Raw genomic sequence first — 22,372 nt, 5'->3', positions numbered from 1 at the left:
TCGCCACTGAGAGGGAGAAGAGAAAAAAAATTATATATAAATTGTTCGATTTCTCTCAATGTCCGCAATGTCCTCTCAGGTGACCCAGAACACATATGAAGCATATAGCGAATATCAAGATATGTCCGGGGTAGGAATACCCAGGCTTTCACAGAAATCTTGGAGCTCCTCCAGGAACCTCATCCTGTGCGATCTTCCCTCTTTCATTACTAACAGGTATGTTGGGAACCCCCAGCTATACTTTATGTTGGACTTTCTCAGTTGGTCTAGCAGTGGTCTAAGCTGCCTTCTCCGTGCCAGGGTTCCTGCTGATAGGTCAGAGAAAATCTGTAAGTCTGTATTTTCAAAGCAAACTGGGGGGGCTCCCCGTAGACTGTTCCAAATCTTTTCTTTGACCTCATATGAGTGAAATTTGACAATTACGTCTCTGGGAATATCTTGTTTCATATTTGAGGGTTTTCTAATCCTGTGTACCCTGTCTATCCTTAGGGCCTCATCCTCCCATCTACCCAGGATAGGGTTAAACATTTTTTGCATTTTCTTCCCCAAGTCCTCATTCTGTTGTTCAGGTAAAGATCTAATCCGCAGATTTTGGCGACGGCTTTGGTTTTCTTGTTCTTCCAATTTATATATCAGGGTGCGACAATCGCTCTGCAATTTTTTCATTTGCGTTTTTAATTCCATAATCTCTTTAGAATTCCTGACACCTCTTCTGCCTCCTCAACTCTGCGCAGGTGACCCATATCTGTCCGAACGTTTAGTATCTCTGACTTAATAGAGTTCTCAAGTTTGGAAAACATTTCCAGCATTTCTGCCTTAGTTGGAATTAGTGCAATATTTCTTTGCTCCTCCATATCACTAAAACCAGGCTCTCCTTCCAGTCTTCCCTGGGCCTCTCCCCCTGTCCCCCCTTTTGTTTTGGCGAATCTTTCTTTTTTTCTTTTGTTCCTGATTCTTTCATATCTAGTCCAGGACTCTTTAAACTTGCGTCTTTGAGGTATTTCTGGATTGTGTGGGTGTTTAGGCTCTCTCTAGGGGTCTTGGGTTCAGCTGTTCTTTGCGCACGACCTCTCATACTACCTCCTGCCTTCCTCTCCTGCTACTTTGTTCAGATGTGCCCTGTACTTTATATACAATCAGAAGCAAACACAATACCACAGACTTCCGGAACCTTCAGTGTGCCCCTTACATCGGGCACTGCGGCCTTCTCTCCAGGGCCCACTGCCTCGGCATTGTGGTTGCGCTATAATAACATACGGCCAGTTTCTTGTCTTTTCCACTAGTAAGTCCCAGGATAAAAGTAGGAAATATTTCTATCGTACAGCCATTTAGCAAAAAGGAGGATGGGGCCACAATTAAGCAAGCAAGACCGTATAGGAAACCATATAATCAGTAATCAGAGATTGTTTATGCAAATGTCTCTAAATTTTCTTGAGGATACAAAGCACAGCAGTTGTTCTATGTAAATAAGGGTTCATTTTCATACCTGAGGAAGATGCCTTTTCCTGCCTCCAAACCGTCCCATATTGAGCTGTTTGCAGGTGATGTTTGCAAATACAGATGATCCTTTTCTACCGGAGACCAAGCCCAGCGTGTGGGTTTCACTGCTCCAGAGACTTCTTGACCCGCTGTTGTAATGATAATTCAGGTGTGTAACTTCTGTGCGTCCACTTTCCAGTCTATGCGTCCACTTTCCAGGGGGGGTGGATCCGACAGGGGGGAGCGAACACGCGCTGAGCTGTAGGAGAGGCACTTCCCTACGCTGGGCTGCGAACGGGCTCAGCACATCGCTAACGAGGCATGGACCATCCCCTTCCTCACTCCTCTTAGCATGTAAACAATACCACGTGTCTGCCCATCCGCTCCCGACCACTCCAGCCCAGTGCGGGGGGGTCCCGCTTCCTACTAGCCGTCTTGGTGATGCTACGGTGGGGAGAACCGGGGTGTCTTTTTAATAGAGTATCGGCGGGCTCTCACCCCGAGCTACGCTCCTGCTACCTGGACAGTCCGACCCGCCACCATTCCCTCACACCAGCGCCGCCATCAGGCCCCTCCCCCCGCTCTGACGGAGATTCTCTTTCTGAAATAAAGAAAATTAATTTAAAAAAATTGGTATTGGTTACTACAATGTTGGTTACTGTTGTTGAAAGTGGTCTCACAGTTCTTTGGGAGAGTGCTTCCAGCGGCAGTTGTGTGCGGAAGGCACTCAGGGGAACTGCTAGAGGAATCAGAAATGATAGTCATAGTGGAAGTCTCTCCATATTTTGGTGTGATGAGCATTCCTGCTGGTGCAGTCCGAGATGCGGCTGAACGGTTGTTGGTACATGGCGTGTGTACTGTCTCACCCACTAGACCTCATGTGAAGGAAGGGCCCGGAACAGACGTGGCAGTAGTAGGATTTCTGCCCATCCCTCGCAAAGAGGTGCAGTTTGAGGAACCCGGAGCCACTCTGACAGGAAATAACAGTGTTCGTAACTGTAACGAGAAAGTGTGTGTAAACCCATGTTGAATGCTGTCTCTCAGTGTGCAGGGTTGCTTCCTACTGATGTGGTATATGAGAAGCACTCTAGAGCGTTTTCGGACAGCTCAGAGGTGTTGGTTGAGGTACCAATCGACACAGAAATGGTTAAAGAGATTGGTGTGTAAAAACGTGGCGAAAAATGTTTGTTGGTAGGACAGTCGCCCTTTACTTCTGTCTGCTTTTCATACATATCTTTGTATACTCTTTCAGACTCATCAACCCTTTATTGTTTTACCGGCTTTGTACTTTCTGAACAGAAATGTTGATATTTTAAAACTGATGTGATCCCATGGTTTTTGCTAGCCTCGGGGTATATTCATTGAAAAGGCATACAGACTAATTTATTACAGCACAAAATGATATTTAAAATTCAGGTACTTTTTGCAATTGGTTAGTTTGATCTGAAAATTCTGTTGGTTTCTGTGTTACAATACTGTGCATTATTGTTTAACTCTTTGATACGCTAAATGTACTTATTTAAAAAGAAACTGTACTTTTAGAGAAAGAACAACTCATCCTTTCAAAGTCATCCTTTCCTCTGGCTCGTAGAGATCCATAAGGTTCCTCTGTGCAGGTGCTCTTAGGGGATAGGAACATTTTGGAATAAGGCTCCGAGGATTCATGGAGCCATCCAAATCATGTTATTATGCATTTGGGGCTGGGATGGAGTTACTTTAGATTATGGCAGAGGGGGATTAGGCAAAAATGGATAACACTACTTTCTTACCTTCAAAGAAAGTTACCCTTTAAGTCACAGAAAAAGAGACAACAGGTCATAATCTAAGTGCTTATGAGTGACATATTTACTTTTATGTCTCCCCTCTGCTTGTTTTCTAAAGGAAGAACAGATGAAACAGAAGGACAGTCGCATAAAACTGATCTCTGAGGTTCTACAAGGTATAAAGGTGCTGAAGCTCTATGCTTGGGAGAATGCTTTTATAAAGAAAGTTGAACGTTTCAGGGTGCTAGAATTAAAAGCAGTGAAGAAGTATGCACTACTGTTGTCTGGAGCACTGGCATTATTTGTGGCCTCGCCTTTTTGGGTAAGCAAGATTGAACGCAGGTTTCTCCTGCTCTTACCTTTTTATTGTCTTTACAGCATTTTAACTGTAGGTTAACAGCTAAGTTAACAGTCAAAATACAGTGGGTATAGAAAAGAATCACCCCCCCCCCCCCCTTAAAAATATCACATTTTGTTGCTTTCCAGCCTGAAATGAAGATAGACACAGGTTTTTTTATCCAGCTGTATTTACTCAGTGCAACTTATAACATCCAAGTAAAAAATATAAGATCAACATCTCTAAAACATTTTGAAATAATCTAAAATAGGATCATTGCATATAAGCCTTAAAAATAGGGATTTTTCAAGTTTGGGTCCCATAGACTTTAATCGGGTTCGGGCACAAACTTTTGCAATGTTTGAGAGTTCTGGTGTGGAGCAAACCCGGGGGAGGTGTTCGGCCCAACTCTAATGCAGAAGTGAGGAGTTGGACAAAGGATCACTCAGTATTTTGTTGAACCACCTTTTACTTTAACCACCTCAATACAGGGCACTTAAACCCCCTTCCTGCCCAGACCAATTTTCAGCTTTCAGTGCTGTCACACTTTGAATGACAATTACTCAGTCATGCAACACTGTACCCAAATTAAATTTGTGTCCTTTTTTTCACACAAAGCTTTCTTTTGGTGGTATTTAATCACTAATGGGTTTTTTATTTTTTGTGCTATAAATAAAAAAAGACCGTAAATTTTGTGAAAAATTGCCTTTTTCTTTGTTTTTGTCATAAAATTTAGCAAATTAGTAACTTTTCTTCATAAATTTTGGCCAAAATTTATACTGATATATATCTTTGGTAAAAATAACCCAAATTAGTGTATATTATTTGGTCTTTGTGAAAGTTATAGAGTCTACAAACTATAGTGCCAATCACTGAAAATTGAAAACATCTGATCAGGCCTTCAGTACATCAGGTGAATCTCATTTCTTGAGGTACTAACAAGTCAGAAAAGTACAAATAACCCCCAAATGACCCCTTTTTAGAAAGTAGACATTCCAAGGTATTAAGTAAGTAGCATGGTGAGTTTTTTAAGTTGTAATTTTTTCCCACAATTCTTTGCAAAAGGAAGATTTGTTTTTTTTGTTAGTTTTTTTTCAAAATGGTCATATTAACTGGTTATTTCTCTCACAGAGCATATGCATACAGCAAATTACACCCCAAAATACATTCTGCTACTCTTACCGGGTATGGGGATACCACATGTGTGGGACTTTTACACAGCCTGACCACATACAAAGGCCCAACATTGAAGTAGCACCATCAGGCGATCTACGAGCATAAATTGCACATCTCATTTCTCAACCACCTATTACACTTTTGAAGGCCCTGGAGCACCAGGACAATGGAATTGCCCACAAAATGGCCTAATTTTGGAAAGCAAACACCCCAACGTATAATCTATGAGGCATAATGAGTCTTTTGAATGGTTATTTTTTTTCCAGGTGTTTTTGGAAAATGTGGAAAAAAAATGAAAACGCATTTTTTTTACACAAAGTTGTCCATTTATAAGATATTTCCAACACATAGCAAATACATAGCAAAAATGACACCCCAAAATACATTCTGCTACTCCTCCGGAGTATGGCGATACTACATGTGTGGGACTTTTACACAGCCTGGCCACATACAAAGGCCCAACATTGAAGTAGCACCATCAGGCGATCTACGAGCAAAAATTGCACATCTCATTTCTCAACCACCTATTACACTTTTGAAGGCCCTGGATCACCAGGACAATGGAATTGCCCACAAAATGAGCCCATTTTGGAAAGCAAACACCCCAACGTATAATCTATGAGGCATAATGAGTCTTTTGAACGGTTATTTTTTTTCCAGAAGTTTTTGGAAAATGTGGGGAAAAAATAAAAATGCATTTTTTTTCCCAACACATAGCAAAAATGACACCCCAAAATACATTCTGCTACTCCTCCTGAGTATGGGGATACCACATGTGTGATACTTTTACACAGCTTGGCCACATACAGAGGCCCAACATCCAAGTAGCACCATGAGGCGTTCTAGGAGCATACCTTACATAGATAATTTCCTGGCAACCTATCATTTTTGAAGGCCCTTCATATTTCTAACACATAGCATGTACATACCAAGAATTACAATCCAAAATAAATTCTATTGTGGAAAGGGTAAAAAAAAAAAGTATTACCTGTGCTTTTAGTAGTGTCCACAGAAGAGAGCACTGGTCCAGGCAGCAGTCAGGGATGTGCTTAGCGACAGCAATAGTAATTATCCAGACAGCAGGCAGGAATATTGTCTATAGTCAGCACAAGGATATTGTCAGCACAGCCAAAGCATTTGTCCATAGAAATTGTCCAGGCAGAGACAGCCAGCACAGCCATAATATTGGTCCTGGTACACTGTTACCTGCAGACACTCATTATTGTACCGCTCTCCAGCCCTTCATAAACATACTGCCTCTTGCTACAGCTAATTATTTGCATAGACCAGGTAGCAGGCAGAGGTGTGGTCCATTCATGCGGCAGGCAAAGGCATGATGGCAGTAAGTCAGCAACAGGCTGAGGGCCGCAATCGGGTAAGACCTGTGCACAGGGGCACAGAGGTAGAGGCTTCGACCCACCCAAATCTCTGTGAAGCCTCTGGACTCCAGACCCTAATCCGGAAATTACAAAACCCGGAGAAAACAAAAAAAATTGTTTTCTCCATCCGGAATAACTATTCTGGAGCCCCTCATATATGTGAGACCCCTGTGTACTATAGTAGCAGGGCAACAGATCAGTCCAAGCGGTAGGCAAAAGCATAGTCCATAAAACAGGCCAGGGTCAGTAACGTGCAAGCAGTCCAAGCGGTAGGCAGAAGCATAGTCACAAAACAGGCCAGGGTCAGTTCACGAGCAAGCAGTCCAAACGGTGGGCAGAGGCATAGTCAAAACAGGCCAAGGTCAGTTCATGTGGAAGCAGTCCAAACGGTAGGCAGAGGCATAGTCAAAAAGCAGGCCACTCATTTCACGTTGAAGGCAGTGGCATGGTTATTTGGGGAAGCATGGAAAATGATCAGTGAAAATGGGGAAAATATGGGCTAATAATTTAGGGATGTATGATACAGTTCGAAGCATTCACCAATGCAAAGGCCAGGTTGGGAGGGACACTGGGGACAATGGAAGCTGGTATCTTTTCGAAAACCTCTTCTGCTGAACACGCAACATCTTTTTTGCCGTCTTCGGCCTGCTTCCGATGGTGGAATGTTGTACGGGAAGTGGCGTTCATGAAGTCGGCTAACAGCATCAGAACGAAGGTCTTCTGGGGGGGGTCTTTGTTGATAGATGAGGGACGTGACTATTACTTCTATGAATTTTAGGGGGGCGGGGCTTTCTGTGGATTTTGTGTAGACTATGTAGGAATTGTAAATAGCCAAATGGATTAGATAAATTGCTACCACCTTGTACCAGAATCGGGACCTCCTTATTGACAAATAGGGCTGAATCATTTGGTCATTGAAATCCACCCCCCTCCATGTAGAGATTATAGTCTTGGACACATGTCGGTTTTTCAATGGGACCTCGTCTTCGCTGAACTACAACTGCAGTGTCATCATGAATGGTGGACATCATGTGCACGTTCCTGTTATCCTTCCACCTCAAGGCAAGCACTTCATTGTATCTCAGTGTTGCTCTTTCCCCCCTTTGCAGCTTTTTGTTCACTATGGATTGTGGGAAGCCCTTCCTATTTTTCCTTGAGGTTCCGCAGGCCAGGGTTTTTTCGATATATAGGTGTCTGAAAAGGGGCAGGCTGGTATAAAAGTTGTCCAGGTATATATGATATCCTTTTTTCAGAAGTGGGTAAGCCAGGTCCCATACGATTTTTCCAGTTGTGCCCATGTAGGCCGGGCACTTAGGGGGCTGGAACTGGGAATCTCTTCCTTCATATATGCGGAACGCATATAGATATCCCGTGGCTCTCTCACACAGCTTGTAAAATTTGGCTCCGTATTTGGCCTTTTTGCTAGGAATATATTGTTTTATTCCTAGCCGGCCTGAAAATGGTACCAGGGACTCATCCACACATATATTCTTCTCGGGGACATAGAGTTCTGCAAATCGTTGGGAAAATAAATTTATCAGTGGGCGAATCTTGTATAGCTTATTGGAATTTGGATGATTGCGGGGAGGGCACTGGGTGTTGTCATTAAAATGAAAGAATCTCATAATCATCTCATATCGGGACCTGGACATTGCGGAAGAATACATGGGCATATGGTAGATGGGGTTGGTGGACCAATAGGTATGTCCTTCATTTTTTTTTGTAAGCCCCATATTTAGGGTGAGGCCCAAAAACAATTTGAACTCCTCCAAATTCAAATCTCTCCACTCAAACGGACGGGCATAAGATGATTGGGGGTTGCTGGCAATATACTGCTGGGCATACAAATTTGTCTGGTCCACAATGAACTGCAGCAAAGCGTCGGGCAAAAACAGGTGAAAAAAATTGATCTCTGTGAAATTTTGGGTGTTGGCCTGCACACCTGGCTGTGCTGTGAAAGGGGGAATAATTGGTGATCCCGAGTTGGAAGGCAGGCATGTTGGGTTAGCAAGACCATCTGGCATGTATGTAGTGGCCCTGGCTCTTGGGGGACGTGACACTCCAATAGTTGGGGGAGTTGAATTTCCTGTGCTGCTACTCAGGTGTGATGTGGCAGCACTGGTACTGGGCATTTGTGCGCGGGGTCTATCTCTGGCGGCAGCACTGGTACTGGGCCTTTGTTCCTGGGGCCTATTGCTGGCGGCAGCACTGGTACTGGGCCTTTCTTCCTGGGGCCTATTTCTGGAGGCAGAGCTGGTACTGGGCCTGGGAATATAATCCTGGTTGCTGGCGGCTTCCTGGATTCCAGAGTGTCGTGCACTTTTAGGAGGGACCCATTCTTCATCCGAATCATTGCTACTTTCGATCGGTTCAAATGCCGAATTTGATTCGGAATCAGAAATGGACTCTGATGAGAACTCCCCGGTGCTCTCATCAGTCATAGAGAGTATCTGGAATGCCTCCTCACTAGTATATCCTCTTCATTGTATCTCAGTGTTGCTCTTTCCCCCCTTTGCAGCTTTTTGTTCACTATGGATTGTGGGAAGCCCTTCCTATTTTTCCTTGAGGTTCCGCAGGCCAGGGTTTTTTCGATATATAGGTGTCTGAAAAGGGGCAGGCTGGTATAAAAGTTGTCCAGGTATATATGATATCCTTTTTTCAGAAGTGGGTAAGCCAGGTCCCATACGATTTTTCCAGTTGTGCCCATGTAGGCCGGGCACTTAGGGGGCTGGAACTGGGAATCTCTTCCTTCATATATGCGGAACGCATATAGATATCCCGTGGCTCTCTCACACAGCTTGTAAAATTTGGCTCCGTATTTGGCCTTTTTGCTAGGAATATATTGTTTTATTCCTAGCCGGCCTGAAAATGGTACCAGGGACTCATCCACACATATATTCTTCTCGGGGACATAGAGTTCTGCAAATCGTTGGGAAAATAAATTTATCAGTGGGCGAATCTTGTATAGCTTATCGGAATTTGGATGATTGCGGGGAGGGCACTGGGTGTTGTCATTAAAATGAAAGAATCTCATAATCATCTCATATCGGGACCTGGACATTGCGGAAGAATACATGGGCATATGGTAGATGGGGTTGGTGGACCAATAGGTATGTCCTTCATTTTTTTTTGTAAGCCCCATATTTAGGGTGAGGCCCAAAAACAATTTGAACTCCTCCAAATTCAAATCTCTCCACTCAAACGGACGGGCATAAGATGATTGGGGGTTGCTGGCAATATACTGCTGGGCATACAAATTTGTCTGGTCCACAATGAACTGCAGCAAAGCGTCGGGCAAAAACAGGTGAAAAAAATTGATCTCTGTGAAATTTTGGGTGTTGACCTGCACACCTGGCTGTGCTGTGAAAGGGGGAATAATTGGTGATCCCGAGTTGGAAGGCAGGCATGTTGGGTTAGCAAGACCATCTGGCATGTATGTAGTGGCCCTGGCTCTTGGGGGACGTGACACTCCAATAGTTGGGGGAGTTGAATTTCCTGTGCTGCTACTCAGGTGTGATGTGGCAGCACTGGTACTGGGCATTTGTGCGCGGGGTCTATCTCTGGCGGCAGCACTGGTACTGGGCCTTTGTTCCTGGGGCCTATTGCTGGCGGCAGCACTGGTACTGGGCCTTTCTTCCTGGGGCCTATTTCTGGAGGCAGAGCTGGTACTGGGCCTGGGAATATAATCCTGGTTGCTGGCGGCTTCCTGGATTCCAGAGTGTCGTGCACTTTTAGGAGGGACCCATTCTTCATCCGAATCATTACTACTTTCGATCGGTTCAAATGCCGAATTTGATTCGGAATCAGAAATGGACTCTGATGAGAACTCCCCGGTGCTCTCATCAGTCATAGAGAGTATCTGGAATGCCTCCTCACTAGTATATCCTCTTTTGGACATGGCTGTGTGGCGGGTAGCTGTGCGACGGGTGACAGATGGGTGGCAGGTGACGGTCACTGATGGGCTGTGCGATGGGTGGCAGGTGACATTCACTGAGAGGTGATGGTGTGATGGGCGATGGTCACTGATGGGTGACAGGCCACGGACGGTGACGGGTAATGGTCACAGATAGTTGACAGGCGACGGTCACTGATGGGTGACAGGGCACAGTCACTGATGTGTGACGGGTGACAGGGCACAGTCACTGATGGGTGACGGGTGACAGGGCACAGTCACTGATGGGTGACGGGTGACAGGGCATGGTCACTGATGGGTGACGGGTGAGAGGGCATGGTCACTGATGAGTGACAGGCCACGGACGGTGACAGGTGATAGTCACAGCTTGTTGACAGGCGACGGTCACTGACAGGCGACGGTCACTGATGGGTGACGGGTGCACCACTGATGGTCACTGATGGGTGACTGGGCTCGGTCACTGATGGGTGACGGGTGACAGGGCACGGTCACTGGTGGGTGACGGGTGACAGGGCAGGTCACTGATGGGTGACAGGTGGCAGGGCATGGTTACTGGTGGGTGATGGGTGACAGGGCGGGTCACTGGTGGGTGACGGTTGCACCGCTGATGGTCACTGATGGCAGTCTGTTATGTGACAGGTGCACTTTTATGGGGTGACTGTTGGGTGACAGATGACAATTGGGGGGGGCGATGGGACAGATGTGGTGTTGGTGCAGACACTACTAACATAGATCTGTAACTCACTGCTCCTGGCTCTTCTCTCCTCACACTGGAAACGGTGTGTGAGGAGAGAAGGGCTAGTAACAGCTAGTGACAGCTCTTTGTTTACAGTTAGTGATCGGCTGTAAATGGATCACAGCCGATCACATGGTACACAGCCCTGGCCAATGGCTGTGTACTATCGTCGGTGATGAGCAGTGTTCCTGGGAACACGCCGTCACCGACGTGCACGCGCAGCGCGCTCACGACCGTGCGCATGCGTCATGCAATGCGGGGATGTACCATTCGTGATCGGCTGTGACTTCATCACGGCCGATCACGTGGTAAACAACCATGCCCAGTGGCTGTTCACCCCTGTCGGTGACAAGCGGTGTCTCGGTGACACGCCGCCACCGACAGTACAGGGCTGCGCGCTCCCGATCGCGCGCATGCCCTGTTTAAACAGGCTCACGTCATATGACGTCCGCCCAGAACAAGAGGCTTACCGTCCAGCCGTCATATGACGGTGGGCGGTAGGCTAGTGGTTAATTACAGCCTTTAGTCTGTTGGGATATGTCTCTACTAACTTAGCACATCTAGACTTTGCAATATTTGCCCACTCTTCTTTGCATAACTGCTCAAGTTCAGGAAAATTTGATGATGACTGTTTGTGGTCTGCAGTCTTCAAGTCATTCCACAGATTTTCAATGGGAAATGATAGATTAGAGTGATCAAAACACAGATATACTGATTTGGCACATCATCCCTTTGTTAAAAGAGCAAGGTAGAAACCAAATTTGGCAGTATGGGACTTTGTGGGTGCTTGGTATAATAAAATTAGTGTATAACACCAAGGTATGAAAAAATACATTATTTTATTACAACATGAAAAAAAGGGACAAAGACAATGATCACATAGAAAGGGACAGACGTCACTTATTCTATATAGTGTATCCGCATGTCTGTTCAGTTTTCCACACATGAATTCAACATGTTTCCAAGGCTTCCTCCGGAACACGCGTGGACATTTTACTCTAATAAATAGATATAAATGGATATATTAATTATACAAATCTCAAGTTTGAAAAGATACAGAAAATAATTTGAACAAAGTACTTATATACATACATAGGTGCATCCAAGAGGTGTAGCAAAAAACTCTCAACCGGTGGGCTCTGACTCCAATGCTTAGGGGATTCAGAAACCAATCTATACTGATCACTGTCAGAGCAGACAATTGGGCACCAGATTCCTCATGGGAGGAGACACCTATCTATGCCTGATCACCCAGGAGTAACGTTGGTGGACTTGAACACCATTGTGAACTATTTGTTACTTCTAAATAATCAAGAGATAATGGTATATAATGTGTCAATAACTGTACATGTCATTGAATAGACTTATAGGCTAAGTCAAAAAATATATAGACCTCTTATTAGCAGATAAAAAGTAAAAAATGGGCTTGCATGAAAAGTTACTATTGAATGAGCAGACTGGGAGCCTAGGTGTCCGACCAAATACAGCTGCAACTTGTATGACTACATCTAAGGTTACAAATCCACACCAAATGTCCTGCAAAAATATGCAGAATATTTCACACAGTTTTTGCAAAACGTAGGGGGGACTAGTTTGGGCTCACCTTGCCTAGGTAAAAGAGAAAAATTGCTTGCCTGTGTATGTCGTCAAATATGTATATTGAAAAGTCCTATGCAGGACAAGGTGCTGAGATGACCAAGGTGATCTAATCTGCAAATAGACACAAATAGAAAAAAAGGCATTACCCCCAAAAAAGAGGACTGAAGCATGACACCTCTCATAGCTAAGCCAAAGCATCACATTGATATTCTCCCTGGATGGATGAGCTTGTACCTGTATGCAGCTGTATGGACAACGGGGTTCCCAGGGGCTCCAGCGGCTTCTCCAGTGCCGCATGGAGCTATTTGTACTCCTCCCAGATGCGTCGGGTGAGCGTGACGTATGACGTCATGGTGCCCAGAAGCAAGACGGACGCTGTTGGATGATGCTGCGGAAATTGGAGGCGGCCACTGCTCCTCCCCACTATAAGCCCGCAGCGCATGCAGGGAACCATGGAGGTAGAAACCCAGCAAGCGACACACCCACAAGGAGGTGCCGGATGCCGCGGCACTGCCCCATCCGATCCCCGAGCGCCCGTGTATTGGCCTCAAGGTGTGGGAGAGCAGGACCAGATCCCAGGCGGCGACGCCAACCTGGATCCGGACCCACAGAAGCCGCCCCTGTCTCCACAGGAGCTCAACATGGCTCCCATTGGGAAACGGGGACCGCACCGCTGCGGGCCCCTGGGGGTCCGTGTGCTGATACAATGGCAAAAAATGAATGAACATCCTGGGCAATGGTGTCCAAATGAACGCCCTGTGTACATAAATTAAAAGTGAAAATAGCAATATACATGTCAATGCAAGTATATGTAAAATAGAATCAAAATAGAATGCTGGATTTAAAAAAAATTATAAATTTTTTTCTAAAAATGGTGATGTTATAATAAAGATGGGAAAAAAAAAGTGATCAGAAAATGAAAAATGGAAATGAAAATGAAATGGAACCAACAAACAGGAATATGTGTGCATATGGCACTCTCTTGAGATACTATCCTGCCCTCCGCGTGGATACACCTTTACAATGTTGCAGTTACTATATACTGCCTCAGTCCTTCTTTTTGGGGGGTAACGCCTTTTTTTCTATTATTTGTTTCTTTTTGCAGATTAGATCACCTTGATCATCCTAGTGCCTTGTCCTGCCTAGGACTTTTCAATATGCGTATTTGATGACATACACAGGCAAGCAATTTTTCTCTTTTACCTAGGCAAGGTCAGCCCAAACTAGTGCCAACTACGTTTTGCAAACTATATGTGGAGTATTCTTCATATTTTTGCAGGACATTTGGTGTGGATTTCTAACCTTGGATATAGTCATACAAGTTGCGGCTGTATTTAGTCGGACACCTATGCTCCCAGTCTGCTCATTCAATAGTAACTCTTCATGTAAGCCCATTTTTTACTTTATGTCTGCTAATTAGATGTCTATATATTTTTTGACTTAGCCATTAAGTCTTTTCAATGACATGTACTGTCATTGACACATTATATACCATTATGTCTTGATTATCTATAGGTAACAATAGCTCACAATGGTGTTCAAGTCCACCAACGTTACTCCTCTCAGTAGGTGATCAGGCATAGGTCGGTGTCTCCTCCCATGAGGACTCAGGTGCCCAATTGTCTGCTCTGACAGTACTCAGTATAGATAGGTTTCTGAATCCCCTAAGCATTGGAGTCAGAGCCCACAGGTTGAGAGTTTTTTGCTACACCTCTTGGATGCACCTATATATGTATATATGTACTTTGTTCAAATTATTTTCTGTATCTTTTTAAACTTGAGATTTGTATAATTAGTATACCCATTTATATCTATTTATTAGAGAAAAATGCCCACACATGTTCCTGAGGAAGCAGCATGGCGAAACATGTTAAATTCATGTGTGGAAAACTGATCAGACATGCGGATACACTATATAGAATAAGTGACGTCTGTCCCTTTCTATGTGACCATTGTCTTTGTCCCTTTTTTTTCATGTTGTTGTAATAAAATAATTTATTTTTTCATACCTTGGTGTTATACACTAATTTTATTATACCAAGCACCCACAAACTCCCATACTGCCAAATTTGATTTCTTCCTTGCAGATTTTCAATGGGGTTTAAGTCTGGGCTCTGACTAGGCCATGCAAGGACATTTACCTTTCTCTCCTTCAACCACTGTGTGGTCATTTTTGCTGTGTCCTTTGGGTTATTGTCGTATTGGAAGGTAAATATTCTTCCCATTGACATCTTTCTGGCAGAGGGCAGCAGATTTCCCTCAAGAATTTAATGGTATTTTGCCCCATCAATTTTTCCTTCTATCCTGACAAGTGCTCCAGCCCCTGTTGTGGAGAAACATCCCCATAACAGGATATTACCACCTCCATGCTTTACTGTAGGAATGGTGTTATTTGGATGGTGAGCTGGATTGGATTTATGCCAAACATATCGCTTGGTGTTGAGGCCAAATAATTACACTTTAATCTCAATTGACGATAACACCTTTTTCCATGTGGCCTTCAGAATCTTCAAGATGCATTTTGGCAAAGCTCAGTTGTGACGGCATTTGGCCTTTCTTGAGGAGTGGCTTTTTTCTTGCAACCCTTCCATACAAGCCACATTTGTGGAGAATTTGTGATATTGTTGTCACATGCACACAAGGACCACTCTTTGTCATAAATTCCTGTAACTGCTTCAGAGTTAGGCTTCTTGGTACCACTCTGACCAGTTTCCTCTTGGCTCCTTCATCCAGTTTGGAGCGACGTCCTGATCCAAGGTGGGTCTGTGTTGTACCAAATACCTTTCACTTCTCTCATAATAGATTTTGCTGTGCTTCTAGGCATTGATAAATCCTTTTGAATTTTTTTTTATTCATCTCCTAACCTCCTGCCTGTCCACATCTTTATCCTGGAGATCTTTTGACAGTGCTTTGCCACTAGTAGTTAATTGTTTGCTTCAGTTGCACTACCAGGGACTGAAATGTTCCAGGAAAGCTCTTTTAATGCTGAGCTAATCAAAATAACCACAGCTGATCACAGTTGAAAGTCAAATGGCTTTGTGTAGCTACACCTGATTGAGTTTACAAGTCATTTTTAGGAGGTGGTGGTGATCCTTTTTCCAACACAGTGATTCTATTTTTGAATTTTTTAAAAACTTTTTCTGACATGCCGGTGTTATATCTTTCACTTGGATGTTATAAGCTGCACTGAGTAAATACAGCTGGATAAAGCAAAAATGATTTTAAAGAGGGGGGGATTCTTTTCTATACCCACTACAGTATATGTGTTTGCATTGACTTACCTTTTCATTCAGACAGCCCAGTCAGGGCTCTGAATTCACTTTCTCCGCTGCAGTAAATCATTAATCTTTGTCAAAAGCATATTTTAGCCGGTGATTGAAGGGGCACCAGCTCACTGATGAGTAGTGTTGAGCCAATCAGTCTGCCAGATGCATTTATTATTGCAAACTGGGCTTATTCCTTGGATAAGAAATTTCATAAAGTTTTGGTAATTTGTTCCAAACCAATGTGTGCCATTTGTCCTCCACGTGTGCAAGTTTTCATTATTTGGTGGGCCTTCCCATGAAGTCTGGTTATTTACATTCCACATATATAAGCCAAAGAGCTCTCCAGCTGCAGCATTTAGCATTGTGTGTGTGTGTGCTTAAGTTCCCTGCTTTAATGAGAGTTGAAATCTATGCACACATTAAAGCCATTCCTATCATGATGAAGGTAAGAATGATTTGTGAGGCCGTAGTATTCAGGGATTGCATGAGGTGATATGGGATCTCCAGTAATCCCCCAATATTTGCACAGGAATTCCTGTAATTATTGATCTTTTTTAATACATGTGTATAAATATATATTAAAATATAAAAATATTAGAATTTGAGAAATTGTATGCCATATCAAGTAATTATTTCATGCAGTAAATTATTGTGGTTTATTGTGTAATGTTTTCTTTGTAAAATGTTGTTTTGGTAAGAGTATTATTTTACTGAAAGACCATATTGAATAACACAAGAGACTAATAATCACAGGAAAAGAGAAGCCCGTAGATAATTAATCATGTAAGAAAAAAACACAGACAATAAAGATCTCCTTACCTTTGTAGACTTGGAAATTGTTTGCAAAATGAGTACGGGGGGCAGGTGATATGTTCCTTAAAGTGACACTAAACGATATCCTTATTCTTCAAAAATAATCCAAACACATTTACCACTTTATGGCCTTGTAATCTATTTTCCATGAAATTATTTCTTACTGTGTTTTCCTACTGCCCCATTGTAACATTCTCCATGAGCTCTGAAACCTCTTATTTGTTTAGCAGTGCTTCATAGTTGCATTTCCCTACACACACTACAAATCTCATTGTCCATCTCAAGAGTGAGCAAAGAGCGTAGCTACGTTCCTATTTTCAGTGGAACCATGGAGAATAAACATTGCCGCCTCCTAATAGAAAGTCAGATCACAGCAAATAAAAATTAAAAATGGATTTTGGAAGATGCTGATAGAAACAGAAAGTACTTTTACAAGTTAAGAATACATACTTTAGTAGTTCCCTGCTTACTATCCCCATCCGGACAACTGTTGAGAGACAGGGAGGACATAGTACGGGAGTTTGTATCCTTCTATAGGTCTCTGTACTCCCCTATAGAACCCTATGACACTGGTGACCTCAGGGACACATTGGGGACCCTACAGTTGCCCGAGCTGCCAGAGGAATCTAGCAATTTTCTGGATGCCACGTTCAGGGAGGAGGAGGTACAGTATCTCACAAAAGTGAGTACACCCCTCACATTTTTGTAATTATTTTCTTATATCTTTTCATGTGACATCACTGAAGAAATTACACTTTGCTACAATGTAAAGCAGGGGTCCTCAAACTTTTTAAACAGGGGGCCAGTTCATGGTCCCTCAGACTGTCGGGGGGCCGCACTATAGTTTAAAAAAATATGAACTAATTCCTATGCACACATCTTATTTGTAGTGCAAAAAAAAAAACAGGAAAAAACAGTACAATATTTAAAATAAAGAACAATTTTAATCAATATGAACTTATCAGTATTTCACAGACTCCCCTCATTACAGAACCCCTCCCAATCACAGACCCCCCTCCCCATCACAAATCCCCACATCACAGACTCCCCACATCACAGACTCCCCACATCACAGACTCCCCCCCCATAACAGACTCCCCCCCATAAAAGACTCCCCCATATCACAGACTCCCCCATATCACAGACTCCCCCATATCACAGACTCCCCCATATCACAGACTCCCCCATATCACAGATCCCCCCATCACAGACTTCCCCATCACAGACTTCCCCCATAACAGACTCCGCCATCACAGAGCCCCCCATAACAGACTCCCCCATCACAGATCCCCCCATATCACAGTCCCCCCCCCCCATATCACAGATCCCCCATCACAGATCCCCCCATATCACAGTCCCCCCCATAACAGACTCCCCATCACAGATCCCCCCTATCACAGATCCACCCCCCATAACAAACTCCCCCATCACAGATCCCCCATATCACAGTCCCCCCCATATCACAGATCCACCCCCCATAACAGACTCCCCCATCACAGATCCACCCATAACAGACTCCTCCATCACAGATCCCCCCATATCACAGCCCCCCCATATCACAGATCCCCCCATAACAGATTCCCCCATAACAGACTCTGCCATCACAGATCCCCCCATATCAGTCCCCCCCATATCAGACTGCCTCATATCACAGATGCCCCCCATCACAAAGCCCCCATAACAGACTCCCCTCTTCGATATTACATGCCGCCCCTTCTATAATATCACAGCACTCCCCCTCCCCTCTGTTACCTGTATCACACAAGACATGAAGCATTGTAGGTCCGGACAAAGAGCGGGACTTTGCAAGTGAAAGGCAGGTGATTGATTCCTGGGACCGCCCCGATGCCTAGTAACCAATAACCCGCTTCTTAACTCAACAGGTCCTTTGTCCAGACCTGTCATGTTTCCCGTCATGTGTGATAAAAGTAGCAGATGGCAGGGGGAGTGCTGCGATGTTAAAGGGGCAGTCTGTGGGCCGGGTAAAAAACGCTGGTGGGCCGGATTTTGAGGACCCCTGATGTAAAGTATAAGAAGATTGCCAAGACCCTGAAACTGAGCTGCAGCATGGTGGCCAAGACCATACAGCGGTTTAACAGGACAGGTTCCATTCAGAACAAGCCTCGCCATGGTCGACCAAAAAAGTTGAGTGCATGTGCTCAGACGTTGTCTTTGGGAAATAGACGTGTAAGTGCTGCCAGCATTGTTGCAGAAGTTGAAGGGGTGGGGATGTCAGCCTGTCAGTGCTCAAACCATACGCCGCACACTGTATCAAATTATTCTGCATGGCTGTTGTCGGAGAAGGAAGCCTCTTCTAAAGATGATGCAAAAGAAAGCCTGCAAACAGTTTGCTGAAGACAAGCAGACTAAGGACATTGATTACTGGAACCATGTCCTGTGGTCTGATGAGACCAAGATAAACTTATTTGGTTTAGATGGTGTCAAGCGTGTGTGGCGGCAACCAGGTGAGGAGTACAAAGACAACTGTGTCTTGCCTACAGTCAAGCATGGTGTCATAGCCTAGGGCTGCATGAGTGCTGCCAGCACTGGGGAGCTACTGTTCATTGAAGAAACCATGAATGTCAACATATACTGTGACATACTGAAGCAGAGCATGATCCCCTCCCTTCAGAGACTGGGCCACAGTGCAGTATTCCAACATAACGACCCCAAGCACACCTCCAGGACGACCACTGCCTTGCTAAAGAAGCTGAGGGTAATGGTGATGGATTGGCCAAGCATGTCTCCAGACCTAAACCCTATTAAGCATCTGTGGGGCATCAAATGGAAGGTGGAGGAGCGAAAGGTCTCTAATGTCCACCAGCTCTTGATGTCGTAATGGAGGAGTGGAAGAGGACTCCAGTGGCAACCTGTGAGGCACTGGTCAACTCAACTCAAAGAGGGTTAAGGCAGTGCTGGAAAATAATAGTGGCCACACAAAATATTGACACTTTGGGCCCAATTTGGACATTTTAAATTAGAGGTGTACTCACTTTTGTTGCCAGCGTTTTAGACATTAATGGCTGTGTGTTCAGTTATTTTGAGGGGACTCCCTACTTTACATTGTAGCAAAGTGTAATTTCTTCAGTGTTGTCACATCAAAAGATATAATAAAATATTTACGAAAATGTGAGGGGTGTAGTCACTTTTGTGAGATACTGTAGGTTCTGCAATAGGGGCATTTCCTAGTGGTAAGGCTCCTGGACCCGACGGTCTGCCAATTGAGTGGTACCACCAATACTTAGAGACCCTGGCACCCAGATTACTGCAATTATACACAGACTGTTTTCAGAAGGGTAGCCTCCCCCTCTCCTTTTATGAGGCTCATATTGTATTATTGGCTAAGCCGGATAAAGACCCACTGCAGTGTTCGTCATATAGGCCCATCTCATTATTAAATATGGACTTCAAAATACTGACCAAACTGTTAGCCACTAGACTTATGTTGGTCCTGCAGCATGTTATTTCCCCTGACCAGACAGGTTTTATGCCAAAAAAGGCCACGGATATTAATCTGCGCAGGGTTTTCACCCACACTCAGTTGGGCCCGGATATTTCTAGCGGTGGGATATTGGTCTTTCTGGATCTGGAAAAGGCCTTTGATTCCGTGGACTGGAATTACATGAGGGTTGTACTGGAGGTATTCGGTTTCGGCCCTCAGTTCCGGAAGTGGATCGACATTCTATATCACTGCCCCACAGTAGCCATAAAGCTAAACAATATGTTATCGGAAATTTTGTCCAGTTCATAGGGGCACTCGCCAAGGATTCCCTTTAGCCCCGGGTCTTTTCTCTATCAAGATTGAACCCTTGGCTGCGGCCTTGCGAGCCTCTGAGGAGGTACAGGGGATAATGGTGGGTAGCTTGACCGAAAAAACGGCACTGTATGCGGACGATATATTCTTTTTTTGCGAGACTCCAAGAATTCCCTGTCGGCAGTCTTAGACATCCTAAATTGCTTTGCTCATTTTTCGAGTCTAAAAGTCACTGGGGAAAATCCCAGATTCTCTCACTCAGGACGCCATCCCCCAGATGTGAGATTCCCGCAGCTTGTCCCTTGCAGAGGGTAGAGGTGATCAAAAATCTGGGGGTACATATCATTCTCCAACTCTGTATCAGACTTTATTCCTTTGAATGTCGATCCACTTTTGACTAAACTAAAATCCAGACTGCAGGCATGGCAGAATCTACCTTTGACACTCATAAGTAGTGTGAATTTAGTGAAAATGAAATTTTTACCTCTGTATTTATATATATTTCGGAATTTCCTGTTTGGATACCGAGATATATATTCAAAAAAATAGATCAACTCATAACTATTTTCCTGTGGCAGGGGCGACACCCCGAATTAGCCTCCAGGTGTTACAACTGCCGTGGAAACAAGGGGGACTGGAGGTCCCGGACTTTCACAGGTATTTCTTAGCGGGTCGGCTAGTATTCGTGCACAGGTGGTTTACTCTACCTGAGGATGACACTGCCAATACACTAGAGGAGGGTATTGTTGGTTCTTATGAGACGTTGACATATCTCCCGCTTCGGGGTATCAGAGCTCCGTACAGGCTTACAATATCCATGCGTGCAACTAGTAGGGCGTGGGTAGCAGTGACCAAGATGGGTAGCACTTCTGTGATATCTCCTCACACACCACTTTGGAAGAATCCCAAATTAACACACTTTTGCGAGTACCCTGATCCAATCATCTGGACTAAATTTGGTATTAAGACGCTGAAAGACATAGTGAGTGGTGGGAAACTTCTACAGTTTGACGCTCTGAAAACTAACTTTAATCTTCCCAACACTCACTTGTTCCGTTATCTTCAGCTCAGACATGCACACAATGCCCAATTTGGAGATATTGGTATTACCCTGAAAATAAGTGAGTTAGAGTTTTTACTGAGGGAGGACACTTTGGAAAAAGCCTTATCTACAATATATAAACAACTATTCGGAGAGGGAGGAGATCTCCTTGCAAAGTGTAGGGCGGTGTGGGGTGAGGTGTTCCCCCAGATGGATGGGGATGACTGGGATGATGTATGGGACATTAATTTTACTAGATTGGTCTCTGCTAGGGACCAACTCATTCAATTTAAATTCCTGCATCGTATATATCTTACTCCAGCTAGATTGGCTAAGATGTTCCCTACGCAGTCACCTTGTTGCTGGTGGTGCAGTTCCCTCACTACCGATTTCATGCATATCTTTTGGAATTGCTCAAACATCCAAGTATTTTGGAAGGGGGTCACAGAATGTATAGCAGAAATAACTGCCATTCCTATACAGCCCACGTTAGAGGTTTGCCTTTGGGACTGGTAGACAATCTAGCCCCAAAAAGAGTAACTCATACTTTACTGACGATCCTAATCTATTACGCCAGGAAAATGATAGTGTTATGATGGAAAAAGCCCAATCCTCCATCTGTATCAGCGTGGAAGGGTGTGGTTAATAGGGCTACACCTTTATACAAGGCTACATACATCAGCGGGGCATACCACAGAAATTTGATAAAGTGTGGGGCAGTTGGATGAATAGTAAAACTACGGTGGCGGATTGAGTGGCACCTAATAGAATGCACCTGCAGTAGGATTTAACATGTATATAACTATTTGACATATCTAAACGTACCATTGACTGTTATCAAGAAAAAGTGGCCTTATTATTATTTTAATCTTTTCACTGAGTGAGGGTCCGGAAGGAGGAGAGAGTCAATGCTGAATATATGTAAATAGTTTATTTTTGTGTGTGGCCCATTGGGTCTTGTGTATACTTGTTATGTTAAAAAGCAATAAATAAAACTTAAAAAAAAAAAAAAAAAAAGAATACATACTTTGATATTTTGTTTTTTAACCCAGACTTTATTGTCACTTTATGTTTTTAGTGGGGAGGTATGGGGAGGGGGGAGCCTCATCAGCTAG

General features: G+C 44.1%; 1 protein-coding gene across 4 annotated transcripts in view; it reads left to right on the top strand.

The window, feature by feature from the left end:
- Positions 1–22,372, top strand: part of LOC141101795 (multidrug resistance-associated protein 1-like) — a 511,330-nt gene that overhangs the window by 272,611 nt on the left and 216,347 nt on the right. For all 4 annotated transcript variants that reach the window (XM_073591130.1, XM_073591129.1, XM_073591131.1 and 1 more), the window contains one exon: positions 3,361–3,564. In XM_073591130.1, the coding sequence (XP_073447231.1) occupies positions 3,361–3,564 (204 nt within the window). The remainder of the gene's footprint in view (positions 1–3,360; positions 3,565–22,372) is intronic.

The sequence above is a fragment of the Aquarana catesbeiana genome, linkage group LG06 (genome assembly GCF_042186555.1).
Source record: "Aquarana catesbeiana isolate 2022-GZ linkage group LG06, ASM4218655v1, whole genome shotgun sequence".
Classification (NCBI taxonomy): Eukaryota; Metazoa; Chordata; class Amphibia; order Anura; family Ranidae; genus Aquarana; species Aquarana catesbeiana.
This window is presented reverse-complemented; position numbering and strand designations above follow the sequence as displayed.